The sequence below is a fragment of the Eretmochelys imbricata genome, chromosome 12 (genome assembly GCF_965152235.1).
Source record: "Eretmochelys imbricata isolate rEreImb1 chromosome 12, rEreImb1.hap1, whole genome shotgun sequence".
Classification (NCBI taxonomy): Eukaryota; Metazoa; Chordata; order Testudines; family Cheloniidae; genus Eretmochelys; species Eretmochelys imbricata.
In genome coordinates this window covers 30,610,768-30,631,903 of record NC_135583.1, presented here as the reverse complement: position 1 = coordinate 30,631,903, position 21,136 = coordinate 30,610,768, and the positions used below count along the sequence as shown (strand labels likewise).

Sequence of the window (21,136 nt, the reverse complement as noted above, 5' to 3'; positions counted from 1 at the left end):
ACTTCAGTGGGCTTTGGATCAAGCCCTAAAGACACAGATATGTGAAGGTTTGGAACTGTACAAGAACTAGCATAGAAATTAGAAGGTGCCCAGAATTTTGTCCATAATTTAGCATTTATACAGATGCTACAGACATCCCCTAGAAAAATATCTGAAGTATCTGAATGGCATAGACACTTTGATAACATATTGGTGGACATGGTATAAGAACCTGAACAGAACAGGCTGATTCTTTGATCACCACCTTAACCTACAAGTCAAGTCAATGATATATTTTCCACTGTCATTCCTTGTAACAGTGGCGCTTAAAAGGGGTACTTTCAGAAACGTTTTAAAAATGTAATATATTATCTGTGGATAAATCCTGACAGTTTGTAGTCAACCATCTCTATGCTGTATTTATTCAGGACCATTTTCTGCTACTGTTATTCATAGTGTTCATACTCTGCAAGCAGTCCCGTTTAAATCCATTTGATCATTCAAGGGGCACAGTGCTATTCATCATAAATATTATCCTGGGGCTTGGGTGCAGTTGATAGGCATTTCATTCAGTATACCTGTAAGAAGCAGTTAAGTTTCTTTCGGAGTAAGATAGCTGAAACGATAGGAGCCACCACCCAAAACACATACAAGGCCAGTCAGAATCTGAGCTAAGTGGGTGGAGGAGTTACATTGGGGGTTGAATGAAAATGCAGAGGGTTGGTTATTTTTTTAGTGGAGGGGTGTGTGTGTCACTGGACGCAACCAGAAATACCATACAAGCAGCCAGAGAAAGTAGCAGAAAGGCAAGGGCTGTCAGAGAAGCTCTTGTAGTGTGACAGAGAGAGAGCTTTTGGGTAGAGTGCTGTCTGGAAAAACAGGCTTGGAACAAAGAAACTGTTTCCTACTGTTTGATTCCTACTGTGTTCACAGAAACAGGACTGTGTGTACATTTTTTTGTAAATAAACAGGACTGCACCAAAGAAATACCTACGTCCATCATCAATTTCTCCCCATGACGGAAACAACCTGCAAGACCCTGAATATTGGTCAACAGCTCAGGTCAAGAGGGGTAACATAAGGATGGCACAATCTGGCCTTAATCCCTTGATATAATGGGTGGAATGAGATCTCTTTAGTTCATGCCAATATCGTTTTCTTTGTTGCATCAATGAGTTAAATCTCATTTGCAGTCAAAGCACAGAGGATTTTTTATTTTAAGGAATTGTATGTTGCAAACTGTGGTAAATAATATAGCCATCTTCAGCAGACATAAATCCACTGTATGTTTAGGGGGCCTGCTTTGTCTAAACCTTGGCAATTTTTAAAGTGAATGTTCTACCAAAATAGAACATTTGCTTTTATAATGTAGTTTTAAATAAACTGCCCAAAGCTTGGAGACACAGAAAAAATAACAAACCACACAATTCTCTTAGCTTTTCCATTTTATTTCTAAATGGGCCAATTCTACATCTTTTCTGTCCTATAAAATGTCCATTGTGAATGATGAAAATTGCATTTTACTTATGATGCAGTATGTGTCTGTGTAACACTTATTTTTGTCAATTATTATAACCCATTGTCCATAATTGCATCTCTTATCAGTGAAGCGATATCAGCAATTATTTCCCATCAGTATAACACATCAAAACAAAGGGAAGGCAAGAGAATATTTAACAGTAAAGTTTATCAGGTTTTGATATTGAGATCTTACATTTCATATATTGAATTACACTCAGAGGTTTTTTTATCTTAGCTGGGAGATTTTTCTCTTTAGCGTAAATGTGTATGAATTCTTGTATGAATCAGAGGTGCAATTAATCAATTCTCTGTTTGTAGTCACTGCAGAGAGCTATATTTTCTCCTTTAGTGTAAAAAAGCAGTTTAAAGCACCTCGGAGTCATTTGGAATAATGAAAATGTGTTGTATTTTAAATTAAGAAGGAAAAGAAACCAGAGCTTTCTTGCTGTGGATTTGGCAAGTCTAAGTGATGTCAGAATGACTCATCTGATTATTGTATTTTCTCAATAGTCTTGTACATAAGTTTTGCCCAGAGAACACAGTGATGTGTACAATTGAAATTAGATCACTTTTAAAAAACACTTTTTTAAAATATTTTGTAAGGATGCTTTTGTTTAAGGAGGTAAATTATTCCTTTTTACATATGTCTCTTCTGTTGCTTTTTATTCTTTACAATAGATCTACAATGGAGATGGCTGCTTCTATTTAGCAAAATATGACAGAACCAGGTATCATGGTGATGAAAATCATATAAGTACATGCATAGATAGAGCTAATCCCATTTTACCTGTCAACCTCTACTATCCAAAAGTGGGATATGCCTGTCTTTTATCCTTTGCACTGAAATATACCCATGAATCAAAACCTCATGCAGTTAAAAATATGCCACATCCTCCATTCTATTTGGCTAAATGGAATTACACTGTACAATTTTTTAAAAAACAGAACAGTTTATCATATCAAAACATCTTTACTTACATGCTGTTGCCTGATACCTGTACTTCTCTGATAACTCTGTGTTATACAGAGGAAACATACATGCACGCTTTACAAATATATGTTCACTAGCTAGATTAACCTTTGAGTGCGTTTAGAAGGGTGCATCTAGACTGCATGCCGCTTTTGGCAGCGTGTCACATACAAACTCGTGCAACCCCCCCCTAAAATGGGTATAAATAGTGGTGTAGTTTGTAAGGCCAGCCTTAGGGGAGTAAAGACACGCCTGAAGGGCTCTCTACTCACTGGAGCTATGCCTTCCTGTCTACGATGCTATTTTTTGCAGTGCGGCGTTCCACTGCTGGAGCCTTTCTGTGTCACAGTGAAAGACTCCAGCATGGGGAAAGGCTCCAGCAGCATGGAAAGGCTCTGCCAGCTCCCCACTACTGGAGCCCTTCACTGTCACACGGAAAGACTTGGGTACATCCTTGCTGCTAGAGCCCCGGGGAAGACTGTGGCAGCAGGGAAAGGCCCAAACTTTCCCTGCTGCCTCCCCCCTGCCCGAGCATTTTGCTGACACATGTAGCTACACACCGCAGTGTGGCTGTGATGTGCTTTTCACGGTGGTGGGTAGCTATCCATACACCATAAGCTACCACTAGTGGTGAGTAGTACAGACGTAGCCTAAAGGGCAGGAGCAACAATTATAAGCAGATTCAGTCATGACGATAGGGAAATTGTCTAAATTAGCAAAGCCATGTCTTTTCAGGCCAAGCATGGTGAAATTTTGTTGAAACCCTTGAGCATCCTGTCTTTGCGATAGAGTCGCTGCATTGTCTGGGCCTAATCCCTTCATCTCTTTGTACCTCTGTCCCCCCCACCCCACCGTTTATCCTCAATGGGGATAAATGATGCCACACAGGTATGATATGAAAATTAGTTAGTGTTTATACTGTACTATGGACATGGTGCTATCTGGGGGCTAAGTATTAACTACCTCTTTGAATTCCAAAGATTTTTGGAGTTCTTTCATATCTTGTTCTTCTAGGTATTCTGTAGCCATGTACCATTGGTTTTGCTACAGTCGCTGTGGATGTTGGTGTACTCTTCTTCACATCCAGATAGGAGCTAAGAAGGATTTTTGTTTAGGGGATTGGATTGCTCTGAGAACTGGTAATCCACTATGGAGTTTTTTAACCTTTTGGCTGCTGGGTTAGCTCTCGCCAGACTAGTCAAACCAAAAGCGGTCAGAGTTTGATAACAAATGAGCTCAGTTTATGCCAGAGTGGACAGGGGCCTACATCACTTCTAAAATTGGCCTCCTTTTTAGTGGTTTCAGCAGTCTGGTAAGTTAATTGACATGAACTAAAATTGAACGATTATGAACTATTCCTATACACAAAGGTGACCCCTTCAGGCTATGGTTAATACATGTTGGCAAGGAATCACGTGGAAACTCGTATTATTACTACATGCCCTCTACCTATTTATGATACTTCTTTGGACTGCCACTATACATTTTGGACTTTTAGGTGTTTTATACATTGCATCTCTGGCTATATTTCACCATACAGAAAAGTAATTGAAAACTGATATTGTCAGAAATGGAGCTAGTTTGCTGACAGCAATGCATTCTGCACGCTGAAAGGAGAAGACTGAGTGTCACCTTTTCTGCCTCGCTGTCTTTAGGGATTAGGTGTGTTGAAGAGGTGATGGGTTTCGTTACCACAGCATGTTGACATCTGTACTAGCCAAGTAAATGTCAGACAATCACTGAGTTGGCATTAGTCTAATTTTCACAGCATACACAGAGAAGTCAGATAAAAACAAAGTTCTCTTGTTTGAAGGTTGCAATGTAACAGTACTTTATTTCTTAGAATTCAGAAGAATACCACACAAGAACCTATCACAGAGAGAGACAATACAGGCTGCTCCCTAAGGCAGAGACGGACAATTTACCCCACCATTTTCTAGGCTCCCTACTATGCTCAGAAGGGAAGGAAGAAAATGCATATTCTTTCTCCACAGAGGGATCTACTGTCTGGTGTCCTAGGTCGATCTTGAATCCTCCATACAACCTGAGCCAAAGAGCTCACTGGTGTCATAATGGTATTAGTGAGAGATACTGAGGTAGAAGGTCATCTAATAGCAGAAGAGGAGAACAAGGGTGACTCTGGCTGTGTGTCACTGCAAGATCATTCAGTACCGAGGACATCTTCATTGTTGAGAAAGTCACTGCCAAAAGCTTCTGCACCATAGAGGCTGGAGCCATCGGCACTGGAGTTGTCAGCACTGAACGTGTTTATATCAGTACTGAGAGGTCAGTTCTAGGAGCAATGCGGACTATGGCTTCAGGCAGTACCTTGGGTACTCAGTGACTGGTCTATGCTGAGGTGTAAGAAGAACTCTATTTGGACAACAAACTACTTTTGGCTGAAGATCATGAGGGGAAACAGCAGTCTGAGGTCTTTGCCTAATTTGATTAGGCACCTGAGAGAGTGAACTAGCCCAGTCAAGGTGCCTTTTTTGCCTTGGAGTTGAGCTGCAGGTCAGGCAGTATCAGGTCCTGAGGCTGTCTTTAAGACAAAGTTTAAGATGGGCCTCTCTCACTTTCTGTGTCCTCTTAGAGAAGGAGCAACAGATTGAGCATGGATGTGCCCGTCTCCAAGGCAAAAAAGACACCTTGACTGCCCCTCATTAAGCAGGATAGCCATGTCACAAGAAGAGCAAGTTGTGAACCCTGGGGACTTTGTTTCAGCTATAGTATCTAGATCCCAGTACTGGGAGATCTGATCGAAAAAGGTGATTTTTTGTTTTTGTTTGTTTGTAAATGCCAATGACTGTATAATAATATTATTAACTACCCTTAGAAAAAATGCATAGTGCACAGCAAAGGACACTGCAAGAGTTCCATCTCACTGCCATGGGCGGGAAGGATGAATTAATTGGTGCTTGGGCTTGCTCTACCCTTTATGTCCTTGGGTGCGACCTTGGATCCTAGGGGAATGAGGGCATGAAGGGTGCAGCACAGCTCCAATGGACACTGCCGGCCAAAAGAAACCAATCTCACACATATGGGGCAAATATGCACCAAAGTGGAATCTAGTAGACAAGCACTCAAGGACCAATCACTCGTGCCTTTTGAAAAGGTAGGTCTTTATATCCAAATAAGAAGCTCCGGTAAGGCATGCTAGAGACCTATGAATAGCAGGATGAGAGTTCAGATGGCCGAGGTGATGCAGCGGAGAACAATCAGAGAAACTGAACAATACTTTCTTGAGCGCTGCCCCAGGTGCAGACTGTATCAAAGAAAGTTTAGTTACCACAGCCAGTGTCTGCAGGAGACTTCCAAAGGTATATATGAATAACTGAACAGAGCAGCTGTTACCAGGACTCCTGAATGGCCAGGCAATGGTTGAATTATGTGATGAAAATAGACAGTGAAAAAATGAGACAACTGTCAAAATCTGCAAGGCTATGTCTATGCTACAGCTAGGAGGTACGATTTGCAGTCCGGGCAGACTGACTTGTGTAGCTCAGCTTGAGCTAGCATGCTAAAAATGGCAGTGTGAATGTTACGGTGAAGGCAGTGGCCCAGGCTAGCCATCCAAGCTCAGATGCAGGAGGTTGGGCGGGCTTGGACTTGGGTGGCTAACCTGAGCTGCCGCCAGTGCCACAACAGCAACACAGCTATTTTTAGTGCTCTAGCTCAGGTTGAGCTAGTGCAAGTCTATCTACCTGTGCTTGGAATTTCACCTCCCAGCTACAGTCTAGATATACGCTAAGGATACTCAAAGAATTTAGCAAAAGTTCTGAAGGAAAGTCTCACATCAGTTACAGCTCATATTGCTAGATATCCAAAAGTGGGACTGAGCTTTACAAAGAATGCAAATTACAAGCTATGGATACATGCCCACTTGTGCCAAGACAATGATATATAAGTTGCATTGTATTCAATGGGAAGTGTTATCACTATAATTCCTAGTACCCTTTAAAAATGAAATAATATTCATTTAATGTGAAGAATTGTGAGGTTTTATTCTTTGCATCATAAATTTAAAGGCATCTTTATCTTCTTCAGGCTACAGTACATATAACATTGAGCAGTCATTCATATTATCTACTCAGATGTCTGTATAAGCACATCACTCTTTTAAGATTCACTACTAGCTTATCTTTTTGCTAAGAACATCTCTGCTCAAGTGTTTTGTATTTCATGGGCTACAAGATGAAATGCCAACTCTACTGGATGAAATGGAAGAGCCATTCTAGCCTGGAGCCTGATGTGAAATATAGTAGAAATTGGAACATTCCTAAAGAAGAGAAATCAGCTTAGTCAGAGCAGTAAACCACTGCGCTTTTAGTCTTGATATTCATTGAACACAGATAGAGGTGAAATGTCCTATTTAACGTGATAAAGTAAAAAGTTCTGGCCTGTCATACACTTGCATTGCAAACTTTATACTAACTTTATTTATTTAACAGCTCACATTCTCAAGGCATTTTGCCTTTAGGACTAGTCTATTATGCAGGAATTGTACCACTGACCTTTATTTTTTCAAGCTTCTCTTTCTTAACACTGTAAATATCTTATAATTCCTGCTCCCACTGCGCTGTGTAAACACAAGCTCTATTAATTTAAGTGGGAGCAGGAGCAGGTCCTTGTTCTGATAATACTGTATTTTAGGTGAATTCAGCCTGATCCTGCAAACCATGAGTAGATTTGGGGACAATTTATACCTTCAAGTCAGTGGCACTTCTATGGGTACCCACATGGCCCCACAGTATGCCAACACTTTTATGGCTGCCTTAGAACAACAATTCCTCAGCTCTCATCCCCAAGCACCACACTGATGACATCTTCATCATCTGGACCCATGGGAAGGAGGCCCTTGAGGAATTCCACCAGGATTTCAACAATTTCCACCCCACCATCAACCTCAGCCTTGTCCAGTCCACAAAAGAGATCCACTTCCTGGACACTACAGTGCAAATAAGCAATGATCACATAAATACCACCCTATACCGGAAATCTACTGACCGCTATACTTACCTACATGCCTCCAGCTTTCATCCAGACCACATCACATGATCTATCGTCTACAGCCAAGCTCTAAGATACAACCGCATTTGCTCCAATCCCTCAGACAGAGGCAAACACCTACAGGATCTCTATCAAGCGTTCTTAAAAATAGAATATCCATCTGCTGAAGTGAAGAAACAGATTGACAGAGCCAGAAGGGTACCCAGAAGTCACCTACTACAGGACAAACCCAACAAAGAAAGCAACAGAACGCCACTAGCCATCACCTACAGCCCCCAACTAAAACCTCTCCAGCGTAACATCAAGGATCTACAACCTATCCTGAAGGACGATCCCTTACTTTCACAGACCTTGGGGGACAGGCCAGTCCTTGCTTACAGACAGCCACCCAACCTGAAGAAAATACTCACCAGCAACCACACACCACACAACAAAAATACTAACCCAGGAACCAATCCCTACAACAAATCCCATTGCCAACTCTGTCCGAATATCTATTCAAGGGACACCATCATCGGACCTAACCACATAAGCCACACACCATCGGGGACTCGTTCACCTGCACATCTACCAATGTGATATATGCCATGTGCCAGCAATGCCCCTCTGCCATGTACATTGGCCAAACCGGACAGTCTCTACGCAAAAGAATAAATGGACACAAATCAGACATCAAGAATTGTAACATTCAAAAACCAGTACGACAACACTTCCATCTCCCTGGACACTCAATAACAGAATTAAAAGTGGCAATTCTTCAACAAAAAAACTTCAAAAACAGACTTCAACGAGAAACCGCAGAACTGGAATTAATCTGCAAACTGAACACCATCAAATTAAGCCTGAATAAAGACTCGGAGTGGATGAGTCACTACAAAAAGTAATTTTCCCTCTGCTGATACTCACACCTTCTTGTCAACTGCTGGAAATGGGTGACATCCACCTTGATTGCATTGGCCTCGTTAGCACTACAAAAGTAATCAACTATTGAGAATAGGTCACTTCTACCTTAACTGAATTGGCCTCGTTAGCACTGAGCCCCCACTTGGTAAGGCAACTCCCATCTTTTCTTATATATACTGCTTACTGTATTTTTCACTCCATGCATCTGATGAAGTGGGTTTTAGCCCACAAAAGCTTATGCCCAAATAAATGTGTTAGATTCTAAGGTGCCACAAGGACTCCTCGTTGTTTTTGCTGGTACAGACTAACATGGTTACCACTCTGAAACCTGTCACCCAAATGTATGCAGCATTGGGTTCTTAGTGATGTACCTTTAAAAATACCATCTCTATCTTGTGCAAATGTACAGCATATCTCTCAGACTTTGCTGACCTGGCTAGAAAATTTTAAGATTTGCTTGTATTCATCAGATGCCAATGGCAACCTATACACTGAAGCAGTTGTCATGACAACTCAATTAACTAAATAAACATAGCTGTGTGCAGTAGCAGATCCAGTCCTGTGCATCATCTCTACCTCAGCCCAAGAGCTCTGAATAGCTGTGCACAAGAATCTGCGCATTTTACTTTGGGCAGCAGGAATATTGATGTACCATATAGTGTTGCCCACTGTGAGCGAATTTGTCTATTTCCCCTGACATTATTAACGGGACCACAGCCAGAGTCCATCTTTGGAGGCACTGAAACCCAGCTCAGGTTATTGTCATCTTCCCAATTGCTTCTCCGACTCTGTCCTATTGATTTCAGTGGGAGTTTTGCCTTAGCAAAGAGGAGTGGGCAAACTGTCAGCATCCTCTTCCTGCTGCTAGTGCAGAGTTTGTAGGACAATACTTTGCACTAGTGGGTAGTTAGTGGGAAATGCAGGCATGGCCTATTGCTTTACACCAAAGAAAGGAATATCAGCATTATTTTAACACCATTTGCATTACTACAGTTAAGATGGCATCTTCTTTTCCATTATAACCGTTTTTAGTTCAAGGGATTCTAATACGCCTGTAAAAATAATCTGAGGCTGAAATCTTACATGTAGTACTAGGGCTCACCCTGGGAAAATGTTTTCCTCCAATAGTTTTATATGTGTACAAATACAGGTCCCGCTCCTCTTTCCACTGAAGTCAACAGCCAAACTTCAGTGAGAGCAGGACCAGGATCAGATACGCACAAGGCCAAGATTTTTTTTAAATACATGTAAAATAAATACAGAAATTAAACTATTTAGGGCTCATTAATCTATCAGCACTTTATTTTTTGTAATCCAATACAGGCATTAAAATGGGACAATTTCTGATTCAGAAAATCAAATAGTAAAGTTTGAAAAATAATTTAAACCAACTGTTTATACTGATGTGCCAGTCCCACAGCTCACAGTTTGCTGCTTCTTCCCTGGTATAGCGATATATACTGCTCCATGAAACTCTTCTCAGAGGATGAAATTAAGTTGTCAAAATCATACTGAATTGCAAATGTAGGTTTCTTTTCAAAAATTACAAGAGCAAGAAATACAGCAAAGTGTGCAGTGAGTCCCCATATCCTAAGTGATGTTTTACGCTCAGGGTCCTCATATACAAAACTGTGCAGCCAACTTGCAACACCATCTGCTCTTTTATAAGGCAAGGTCATGTACTTTAACGGATCGATAAAGTACTCCAGTGGCACCAAAAACACATCACTCACTTCATCTGGATTAGGTCTGGCCTGGAATGTGTCCTCTATAAATCCTACAACTGGTGTTACCAAAGAACCCACCTGAAAGGAAGAAAAAACATGAACTTGTTTGAAATACTTAGAAGAAAATCCTGTTTTTTTTCAAATGTTTTAGAAAATCTATCTACAGTATAACAAAATCATCACTGTTGATAACCTATGAAACAATCATACTTGTGAAGCCGTTTCGGGCCCTAATTAAAAAATTACATAGTTAAGCATGTATGTACTTTTTAGCATTGATATCAATGTAACTACTTATGTGTTTCAACTTACGCAGGTGCTTATGCACCTTGCTCATTTGGGACACACATCAGTGTTTATATTCTCTGCACACTGCTACCAATACAGGGCAACAATCACACACACAAGTGAGTCTGATATTCCATACAGTAGAGGTCACTGATAAACTGTAAGGCATTCACAAGCAGCCTATTCGTACAGATTATAAATATGAAAACCTGACACATACTGTTACAATGAAAGCCAACCATCATCACTTGTAGAGTCAGCAAGGAAATGTTACTGTTCCAAACACAAGGGTCACAATCTGCTCTCAGTTACTCTAGCGTAAATCTCGATAGACTATTTACATCCAATCACTCTGGATTTATATCAAGGTAACAGAGCAGAATAAGACAGGTAAGGGTGTTTGTAGACCAAGATCCATCAGGTAACCAAGTATATTTTTATTCAATTGATTACATTACACCATTTTTATATCAACCTTAAGAATTCTCAAAATGAAATTGGTTGTGAGACACTACAAAAGTAGATAGTGCTGTAACAGAGAGCACTAAAAGTTAACATTTTTGGTATACTCAAATGTATATGTATATTTCAAATTATTATAATGCATAATGATATATTGAATGATGCACTTAGCAGGAAAATATTTAAGAAAACTGTTGTAACAGCTAGACTTGTCCTTTCTATGAATTTTTGTGCTTTAAAGCTACCTTTACCTAAATACTTCAAGTTTCAAAATATTACATAATGCATGTTTCCACTGTACTCCTAGGAGATACTACTTTCATCTTCTTATCTGGCAGGATAAAACTAACAGTAAGAAGACTAATATATAAATAAATAAACACAAATTAGAGCATTAATAGAAGATAATTGTGACCTATACATAAAAATATGAAAAAACTTGCTTTGAAAATGTAGCACCTTATATCTTTTCTCCAATATGTGAAAACTGTTCCCATGAGAGAGATAGCTAGAGCCTAGAAGCTTGAAAACGTAACACTGATTTACACCTCAAAAGACATCTCCAGAACAGAGGAAGTATACTGGCTGCATTCCTGTTACAAAGTAAAAGGTCACTCATTGCTACAGGTTTGAAATGTCAGTGATAAGCTTATAGAAGTGAAATGCAATTTTCAGCTTGTTTCCTCATAATATTCAGAGTTGTTTGATTCTTTTTGGTACACCTTACTTTATCAATTCCAGGTACAAGCCTACAGATGACCTCCACCTGCTCTGGATAGAGTCCCACTTCTTCCTTGGCTTCCCGGAGAGCAGTGGCTATTTCATCTCTATCTGTTGGCTCACTTTTACCTCCTGGAAAGCACACTTCCCCTGGTGATCTTCTCAACTGGAAATTAAAGGAGTATTATTAAGTATCATGAGTTTTCTGATTTCATCTTAAATCCTTGTGTCCACAAAATTACTCCAAATTATTGTAGATCCTTCTAATCAACAAGGCTGAGAACTGGAACAAGAGCTCTACAGGTGAGAAGAGAAATGCATAGTCAGAGCTGTATGAGGAAGCTTTCTCAACATCTGAACATGGTGTCTATATCTACCCAGTCTAGGTCCCTCACTTTCAGCATCACACAAAAGAAGAGGCATTTTTATAGTAACGTGTTACCTTTTATCATCATATGCTTTATATTGTATACTTTCCTTTAAAATTTATATCCACATTTCAAGGCCTTTTGCCATCTCTGCCTCACATAAGAGATTGAAAAAGCTCTTTGGAACTATCTGTCACTAAAATGGTTACTTTTGCATGGTCAAACAAAATAATTAAATATGCAAGGTACAGAATTCATTAAAAAAACCAAAATCAACAGCAGAAAAACACCTCTGAATAAGTAATGTCCATATTTTATATTTTCTTGAAGTTTCACTTTAATAATAGTGAGTTCTATGAACCAACCAATACCTTTGTTAGAAAGCTCATTTACCATCAGTGTGTCTGCTCAGTTATTGTAAGCGCAGTTATTACAGTGTCAAGATTTTTAAGTAGGAACATTATTACTGCATCTTTCAAGAGATGTTGCACCTCTCAGAAGCCGAAAAAGCAGCCAGGTAAATTACTTATCAAAGAGTACAGACAGTAGACCTAGGTATAGTATGTCACGATAATAGTTTTGGAAAGATATCACTGGCACAAAATGGAGAGGAAGGTAGATTTGGTCTCTCACATCTAGAAGTGAAGAAAGAGACTGGAAAAGTAATGTTAGATACAACCTTAGGAATCAAATTGGTAAAAACTTTATTGCACAGGTCAAATTTTTGTTTTAATTAAATTCTGTAGGAAACTGATCAATAGTCCCCTTTACTCTGACCTGGAAATTGTATCAGACTTTACAGAAACATCCAAATTATTGTTGTGTATCTGGAAAGTAAATATCAGTGATCAATGTTAGCACGTGCAAATAAAGAGGTGTGTATGGATATTTTGGTTGCATACATGTGTGAAGACTATACTCTAAAACCATGCAGTAACAATTAAGATTTGTACATGGAGACTAATACTTGGATAAGAATATGGGTTAATATGAGTATCAGCTGAGTGCTTTCCTTCCTTCACTTTTTCTTTTCACACAGCTTAATCTTGCAACACACTTTCTCATTTTACTTTTGATGTTATACAGTTGGCTTTGACCTTCTGGTTCACATACCTTCATTGATCTGACAGTAAATAGCACATGCAGCTTTCCATCTTTAACCATTAGAGGCATAAGAACAGATGCTTTGGCTAGTGGCAAATGGGAGAATTTGTTTCCAACATCATATTTTCTTAAATTGATCTTGGCCTTATCTTTCATACTTCTGCTAAAAAAACACACAAAAATGCTCCATAACTAAACAGAATGCTTATCCTACTCCTTAAGAATATAGGAAAGATTATCATTTAGGATTTACAAATACCAGAGCTGTCAAAAATATTATGTCCTGTTTTTCAAAATTATCAGGTAAACATAACTAAATATGGTCCTCATACAAGCCTGCAATTATTTTGAATCCAACCTACTGATCATCATTATCTCATTCCCAAAGCAACATGGACTTAATTTTTCTGATTCATATAAAAGTAATCAGTTCGTATTAATTGAATTATATACCAGACATACACTATTATACACAAGCTACATACACAGAGCAACATTAGCAAATATAACACTGCCATAGTGTGTTTTTATATTACAGCATTTAAAAACACCCTCTTAAATATTCATTAAAAAAGTGTATACAGTGAGCATTAAACTTCCCATCCCCCCATTCTGAATTGCATATGATTGTGCACTTACATAATTAAAGCTTTCTGGACTCAATTTAAGATAAGACTCCACCCAGCTCAGGGTGTTTATGGGAACAGTATTGCTCAACATATTCAACACAGTTAATGAAACAGTAGTTACCAAAGAAAAATCTTAAAGGTGCATGACTGGAAAATGAGTCTGTGTTCTGCCACATCTGACAGCCCCATTTAGAAGGCAGAATGGTTCTGTGCATAGGCCAGTGTTTCCCAAACTTGGGTCGCCGCTTGTTCAGGGAAAGCCCCTGGCTGGCTGGGCTGGTTTGTTTACCTTCTGCGTGTGCAGGTAAACAAACCGGCCTCGCCCGCCAGGGGCTTTCCCTGAACAAGTGGCGTCCCAAGTTTGGGAAACATGGGCATAGGCTACTGGATTGGGACTCAGGGGGAACTGGGTTCATTTCCCAGCTCTGCAATAATTATCCTATGACATCTTCATCTAGTCACTTAATCTCTCTGCCTCAGGATCCCATCTGTAAAATACTTCATTTAGGAGCCAGCATGGTTCAGTGGAAAGGATACTAGACTTGGAGCCAGAATTGGATTCCATTCCCAGTTCTGTCATTGATGTTGGACAAGTCACTTCACATCTCTTTTTTGGTTTTGACATATGCAAAATGGGAATAATGCCACCTCATGAGGGTTAGGTATATTAGTTAATAGGCCTGAGCCTGACTGCCACTGAAATAAATAGCAAAACTAGGACTGGGCATATTGTACTGCACTTAATGCATACAATCTCAAGGCAACTTGACAGTCATGGAGACTACACCTTGAATTAAGAAGAATAATTTATGATGCTTATGTTTTGTTAACTGTCAACAGGGAGATGTCTTATAAAGCATAGCAGAAAAGAAAGAAAGGCCCAATCCTGAAAACTCACACAAGTAACTTTACACACCTGAGAAGTCAATGGGATTACTTGCAAGCACAATCTTGCCTCTCAGTCAAGATGTAATATCAAAGGACTGCAATGCAGTCTATTCTGAAGAACTTATTACTCTTGTACAAAAATACATTACAATACTTTTCTTAGTATTTCTTCTATGAAGTATTTTAAATAATTTAAAGTAGACTGCTCAAACTAGTCAAATACATTTTGAGTAACAAGGTTTTACTTAAGACCCTCCTCCCTTGTATTAAGAAAGGATGACACATAAAGCTGATTGCCCCAAAACACGTTACTTAGAATTTTAAAAAAACTGTATTTACATACTTCACGTAAATTCTGTGAATATTTTTATTGGCTACAATACAGGCATTTATCTTTATGAAAAAGGTTGGTAACCCAGTACACTTTTTATATTAACCTGAAGAGAGACAGTCCCTACACCCAGGGGCATACAGTAGAGCGGGCGTAATCAATAGGCAGAATGTGGGTCAAATCTGGACCAGGAGACATTTTTGAATGGACACAGAAATCTTTTTATTTACTTATCATTAGAGGTTTATTATTTTCTTCTCTGGAATCTGAACCTTGACTATGACCTGACAAAGAAATCTGGACCTTGACAAAAAACAATTGACTACCCCTGCAATAGAGAATGGATGGTCTAGTGGCTAAGACGCTAGGAACTGGGAAAACTGGCTTCAAATCCCTGCTCTCCCACAGACTTTCTGTGTGGTCTTAGATAAAATTTAGACAACAAATCCTACATCGTGGCAGGGGGTTAAAACCAGATGACCTCTGCGGACCTTTTAACCCTGTAATTCTAAGTCACTCAGGGTACACCTACACTGAAGCAAGATGGCATAGATGTACATAAACCAGCTTGCTAAAAATATCAATGTAACCATGACAGCACAGATGGTGGCACAAGCTAGCTGCTCAAGTATGTACCTAAGTCTTGGACAGGTTTGTACTGAGGCAGCTAGTCCACTGCTATTTTTAGCATGTTAGCCTGCTCAAAGCTAGTGCACGTATATCTACCTGAGCTGGAAATTGCACTTCTACCTGCAACATACATGTACCCTTAGGCCAGAGTATATGTACGCTGCAATCAGACATCCGCAGCTGGCCCATGCCAGCTGACACCAGCTCTTGGTGATCGGGGCTAAGGGGCTGTTTAATTGCTGTGTAAACTTCCAAGTTCAGGCTGGAGCCCAAGCTCTAGGACCCTGTGAGTCCCAGGTGCCCAAGTCAGCTGGCACAGGCCTGTTGCGGGTTTGTCTTTGCAATGTAGACATACCCATAGTCTTTCTGTACCTCTGTTCTCCATATGTAAAATGGGGATAACACTTCCGGACCTCACAGGGGTGAGATAAATACATTAAAAGACTGATGGGGGGGAAGGCATACACGGAGCTCTACCATCACAAAGGAACACGCTTGAAGTGCCCTAATTCGGCAGGGATTTGTGGTCCCATGCCATAGAAAAGGGGCACGCAGGGATGACCCTGTATGCACCTACACCCAGAAACTGGGACCAGAGTCACTAAATCAGTTGCGGGGTTCACATCTTGAGCGACTGGAGGTCAAGGGCGTGTGTGTGCGCGCGCGTGAGATCTTGGTAAAAACCTACGCAGGTCACCAGAAAACAGGGCACCCTGGTACTGACAGAAACGGCCGCACCCCGACTTGCGCCGGAAGGAGCGAGTGTGAGATTTACAAGTCTGCCGCGATGTCGGTGCCAGCGAGGCGAGCCCGGGAAGTGCCTCTGGGAGTTAGGCACCCGAGTCCCTTTAAAAGCCTGGCCCTAAGGCCTGACCTACGCTACAGCGAGGCTGATCCCACTACATCGCTGGGTCACCCCCCGTCCCTGTGCGACCCCCAGGCCCGGGGGCAGACGGCGCTGAGCGGGCGGGGAAGCCGCTTAACTACAGCGCCGGGACAGGCTCCGCGCTGGACAGGCACTCCCGCGCCCCAGGGACCGGCAGCGGGGGGCGAAAAGCTCTCACGGCTTCTGAGGGGGGGATGGGAGAAATCCGCCTGGCCCCACAGCTGCCCCGCCCCTCGCCACGGGCCGGTGCGGTAGCGGGCGCCCTAACCACGGGGCCTGTTACCTTCCCTGCTCATCCTCAGCGTCTCTCAGAGCCGCCATCTTTCCTACCCACCCCAGCACCCTGTCCTGAGGGAAAACAGCTCGGCGATGGAGGAGGGACAATTCCCCCACCTTTGCCACGCAATTCGTCCGCTCTCATTGGTTGGCAGCTGTGTTTCCCCAATGAGCGAGCACAGCTGCCAAGCGCTAGCTTCTCATTGGCTAGAGAGGCGAAGGCGGGGCGGGGGAGGGGGACGAGTCCATGGGCGGACGGGGGAGGTAAATAGAATCATAGAATATCAGGGTTGGAAGGGACCCCTGAAGGTCATCTAGTCCAACCCCGTGCTCGAAGCAGGACCAATTCCCAGTTAAATCATCCCAGCCAGGGCTTTGTCAAGCCTGACCTTAAAAACCTCTAAGGAAGGAGATTCTACCACCTCCCTAGGTTACGCATTCCAATGTTTCACCACCCTCTTAGTGAAAAAGTTTTTCCTAATATCCAACCTAAACCTCCCCCACTGCAACTTGAGACCATTACTCCTTGTCCTGTCCTCTTCCACCACTGAGAACAGTCTAGAGCCATCCTGTTTGGAACCCCCTTTCAGGTAGTTGAAAGCAGCTATCAAATCCCCCCTCATTCTTCTCTTCTGCAGGCTAAACAATCCCAGCTCCCTCAGCCTCTCCTTATAAGTCGTGTTCTAGACCCCTAATCATTTTTGTTGCTCTTTGCTGGACTCTCTCTAATAGCCCCCATGCTACGCCAGCCTGCGGGGAGAGTTTGGAATGCGCTTGGTTTAGGGTCAGTCAGAGCCCTGGGAGGGCTCGCTCGACCCTCTAGTGGCCTGGGCGAGGCTCTGCGGCTCCTGACCTGATCGGAGCCTGGTTGTCCCACATGGAACTCCCTGGCGAGCTTCCTCCCTCACTTTTAACCAGTCCCAGCCCCCTCAACGGGCTAGTGCCAGAAACTCCAGTGCAGCAGCCCCACGTGTGGGGAGTGGGGTTGCTTACAGATTTTTCCACTCTTTTTGTGATCATCTAGTGAGTCTGGCTGCCTTTGCATGGTATTTCACCCTGTCACTGCTGCAGCGAATCCCACTGGTGAATCAGTCCCCTCCTTTTAAATAAGGTGCACAGGCCGGGTAAGCGCTACAACCCACGCCTGAGGCACCCGGTGCGAAAAGTCAGCTAGGCAGTAGCGCTGCTTCTCCCATCAGCCTTGATAGGGACTGGAGTCGGTGATTGTCTATCGCTAGTTTACATGGGCCCAGCCGAGAGTCAGCTCTGCTACTACTGGTCCAGTCCTATTATTGCCGATCCAATCCTGCAGCTGTCCCCATGCAGGCCACAGAAGATTCAGGTGAGGAAGCCAAAGCAAAACACGTCCTGTCAAGGTTCCTCCCCCACTCTGAACTCTAGGGTACAGATGTGGGGACCTGCATGAAAAACCTCCTAAGCTTATCTTTACCAGCTTAGGTCAAAACTTCCCCAAGGTACAAAATATTCCACCCGTTGTCCTTGGACTGGCCGCTACCACCACCAAACTAATACTGGTTACTGGGGAAGAGCTGTTTGGACGCGTCCTTCCCCCCAAAATACTTCCCAAAACCTTGCACCCCACTTCCTGGACAAGGTTTGGTAAAAAGCCTCACCAATTTGCCTAGGTGACTACAGACCCAGACCCTTGGATCTTAAGAACAATGAACAATCCCCCCAACACTTGCACCCCCCCTTTCCTGGGAAATGTTGGATAAAAAGCCTCACCAATTTGCATAAGTGACCACAGACCCAAACCCTTGGATCTGAGAACAATGAAAAAGCATTCAGTTTCTTACAAGAAGACTTTTAATAAAAAATAGAAGTAAATAGAAATGAAGAAATCCCCCCTGTAAAATCAGGATGGTAGATATCTTACAGGGTAATTAGATTCAAAAACATAGAGAACCCCTCTAGGCAAAACCTTAAGTTACAAAAAAGATACACAGAGAGAAATAGTTATTCTATTCAGCACAATTCTTTTCTCAGCCATTTAAAGAAATCATAATCTAACACATACCTAGCTAGATTACTTACTAAAAGTTCTAAGACTCCATTCCTGGTCTATCCCCGACAAAAGACAGACTATAGACAGACACACAGACCCTTTGTTTCTCTCCCTCCTCCCAGCTTTTGAAAGTATCTTGTCTCCTCATTGGTCATTTTGGTCAGGTGCCAGCGAGGTTACCTTTAGCTTCTTAACCCTTTACAGGTGAGAGGAGCTTTCCCCTGGCCAGGAGGGATTTCAAAGGGGTTTACCCTTCCCTTTATATTTATGACACGTCCCTTGGACAGATAAAGTTGGACTCCCTTAGATAAAGATACATGGCCAAAATCCATTATTTGTACAGTCAGGGTGCCTCTCAACCAGGCATATCCTACACTCTGTTTGCCAGAAGCTGGGAATGAGCAACAGGGGATGGATCACTTGATGATTCCCTGTACTGTTCATTCCCTCTGGGGCACCTGGCAATGGCCACTGTCGGAAGACAGGATACTGGGCTAGTTGGACCTTTGGTCTGACCTAGTAGGGCCGTTCTTATGTTCCAATGCCTATGTCCTTTCACGAAAACAGTAATGACAATAATCTATCATCACATTTACTCAACAAATTCCCACCAAAGGGACAAAACTCAGTAAGTGAATTATGGGTAAACAAAATGGTCTGTAAATGAAGTTGTCCAGAGGTGTCTTTTTGTCTTCTCCCCAACAGAGGGAGCAGAAATAGCCATGCTCTAAATCTTCTGGTTCTGGGTTTACAACCTCCAAAGAGTTACAAAATAGATTTTATCATTTTCCAAAAAGAAAAGGAGTACTTGTGGCACCTTAGAGACTAACCAATTTATTTGAGCATGAGCTTTCGTGAGCTACAGCTCACTTCATCGGATGCATACCGTGGAAACTGCAGCAGACTTTATATATACACAGAGAATATGAAACAATACCTCCTCCCACCCCACTGTCCTGCTGGTAATAGCTTATCTAAAGTAATCATCAGGTTAGGCCATTTCCAGCACAAATCCAGGTTTTCTCACCCTCCACCCCCCCACACAAATTCACTCTCCTGCTGGTGATAGCCCATCCAAAGTGACAACTCTTTACACCATGTGCATGATAATCAAGTTAGGCCATTTTCTGCACAAATCCAGGTTCTCTCACTCCCTCACCCCCCTCCAAAAACCCACCCCCATACACACACAAACTCACTCTCCTGCTGGTAATAGCTCATCCAAACTGACCACTCTCCAAGTTTAAACCCAAGTTAAACCAGAACATCTGGGGGTGGGGGGTAGGGAAAAAACAAGAGGAAATAGGCTACCTTGCATAATGACTTAGCCACTCCCAGTCTCTATTTAAGCCTAAATTAATAGTATCCAATTTGCAAATGAATTCCAATTCAGCAGTTTCTCGCTGGAGTCTGGATTTGAAGTTTTTTTGTTTTAAGATAGCGACCTTCATGTCTGTGATTGCGTGACCAGAGAGATTGAAGTGTTCTCCGACTGGTTTATGAATGTTATAATTCTTGACATCTGATTTGTGTCCATTTATTCTTTTACGTGGAGACTGTCCAGTTTGACCAATGTACATGGCAGAGGGGCATTGCTGGCACATGATGGCATATATCACATTGGTGGATGTGCAGGTGAACGAGCCTCTGATAGTGTGGCTGATGTTATTAGGCCCTGTGATGGTGTCCCCTGAATAGATATGTGGGCACAATTGGCAACGGGCTTTGTTGCAAGGATAAGTTCCTGGGTTAGTGGTTCTGTTGTGTGGTATGTGGTTGTTGGTGAGTATTTGCTTCAGGTTGCGGGGCTGTCTGTAGGCAAGGACTGGCCTGTCTCCCAAGATTTGTGAGAGTGTTGGGTCATCCTTTAGGATAGGTTGTAGATCCTTAATAATGCGTTGGAGGGGTTTTAGTTGGGGGCTGAAGGTGATGGCTAGTGGCGTTCTGTTATTTTCTTTGTTAGGCCTGTCCTGTAGTAGGTAACTTCTGGGAACTCTTCTGGCTCTATCAATCTGTTTCTTTACTTCTGCAGGTGGGTATTGTAGTTGTAAGAAAGCTTGACAGAGATCTTGTAGGTGTTTGTCTCTGTCTGAGGGGTTGGAGCAAATGCGGTTGTATCGCAGAGCTTGGCTGTAGACGATGGATCGTGTGGTGTGGTCAGGGTGAAAGCTGGAGGCATGCAGGTAGGAATAGCGGTCAGTAGGTTTCCGGTATAGGGTGGTGTTTATGTGACCATTGTTTATTAGCACTGTAGTGTCCAGGAAGTGGATCTCTTGTGTGGACTGGACCAGGCTGAGGTTGGTGGTGGGATGGAAATTGTTGAAATCATGGTGGAATTCCTCAAGGGCTTCTTTTCCATGGGCCTAACTTGATTATCATGCACATTGTGTAAAGAGTTGTCACTTTGGATGGGCTATC

The 21,136-nt window shown here is 42.1% G+C and overlaps 1 protein-coding gene across 4 annotated transcripts; it reads right to left on the bottom strand.

The window, feature by feature from the left end:
* Positions 1-9,664: 9,664 nt before the first annotated feature.
* NUDT7 (nudix hydrolase 7) lies at positions 9,665-16,746 on the bottom strand. Of its 4 annotated transcripts, none has more exons than XM_077830992.1 (4): positions 16,700-16,746; positions 13,062-13,212; positions 11,588-11,746; positions 9,665-10,188 (listed from the first exon to the last, which is right to left on the bottom strand). In XM_077830992.1, the coding sequence occupies exons 1-4, from the start codon at positions 16,735-16,737 to the stop codon at positions 9,805-9,807; spliced, it is 732 nt and encodes a 243-aa protein (XP_077687118.1). In that variant the 5' UTR covers positions 16,738-16,746; the 3' UTR covers positions 9,665-9,804. The 4 variants fall into 4 exon arrangements, with proteins under 4 accessions (XP_077687118.1, XP_077687117.1, XP_077687119.1 ...); XM_077830991.1 differs by having other exon boundaries at positions 13,062-13,215; positions 16,700-16,737; XM_077830993.1 differs by lacking the exon at positions 16,700-16,746 and adding an exon at positions 14,598-16,681 and having other exon boundaries at positions 13,062-13,215.
* Between the last annotated feature and the right edge of the window lie 4,390 nt (positions 16,747-21,136).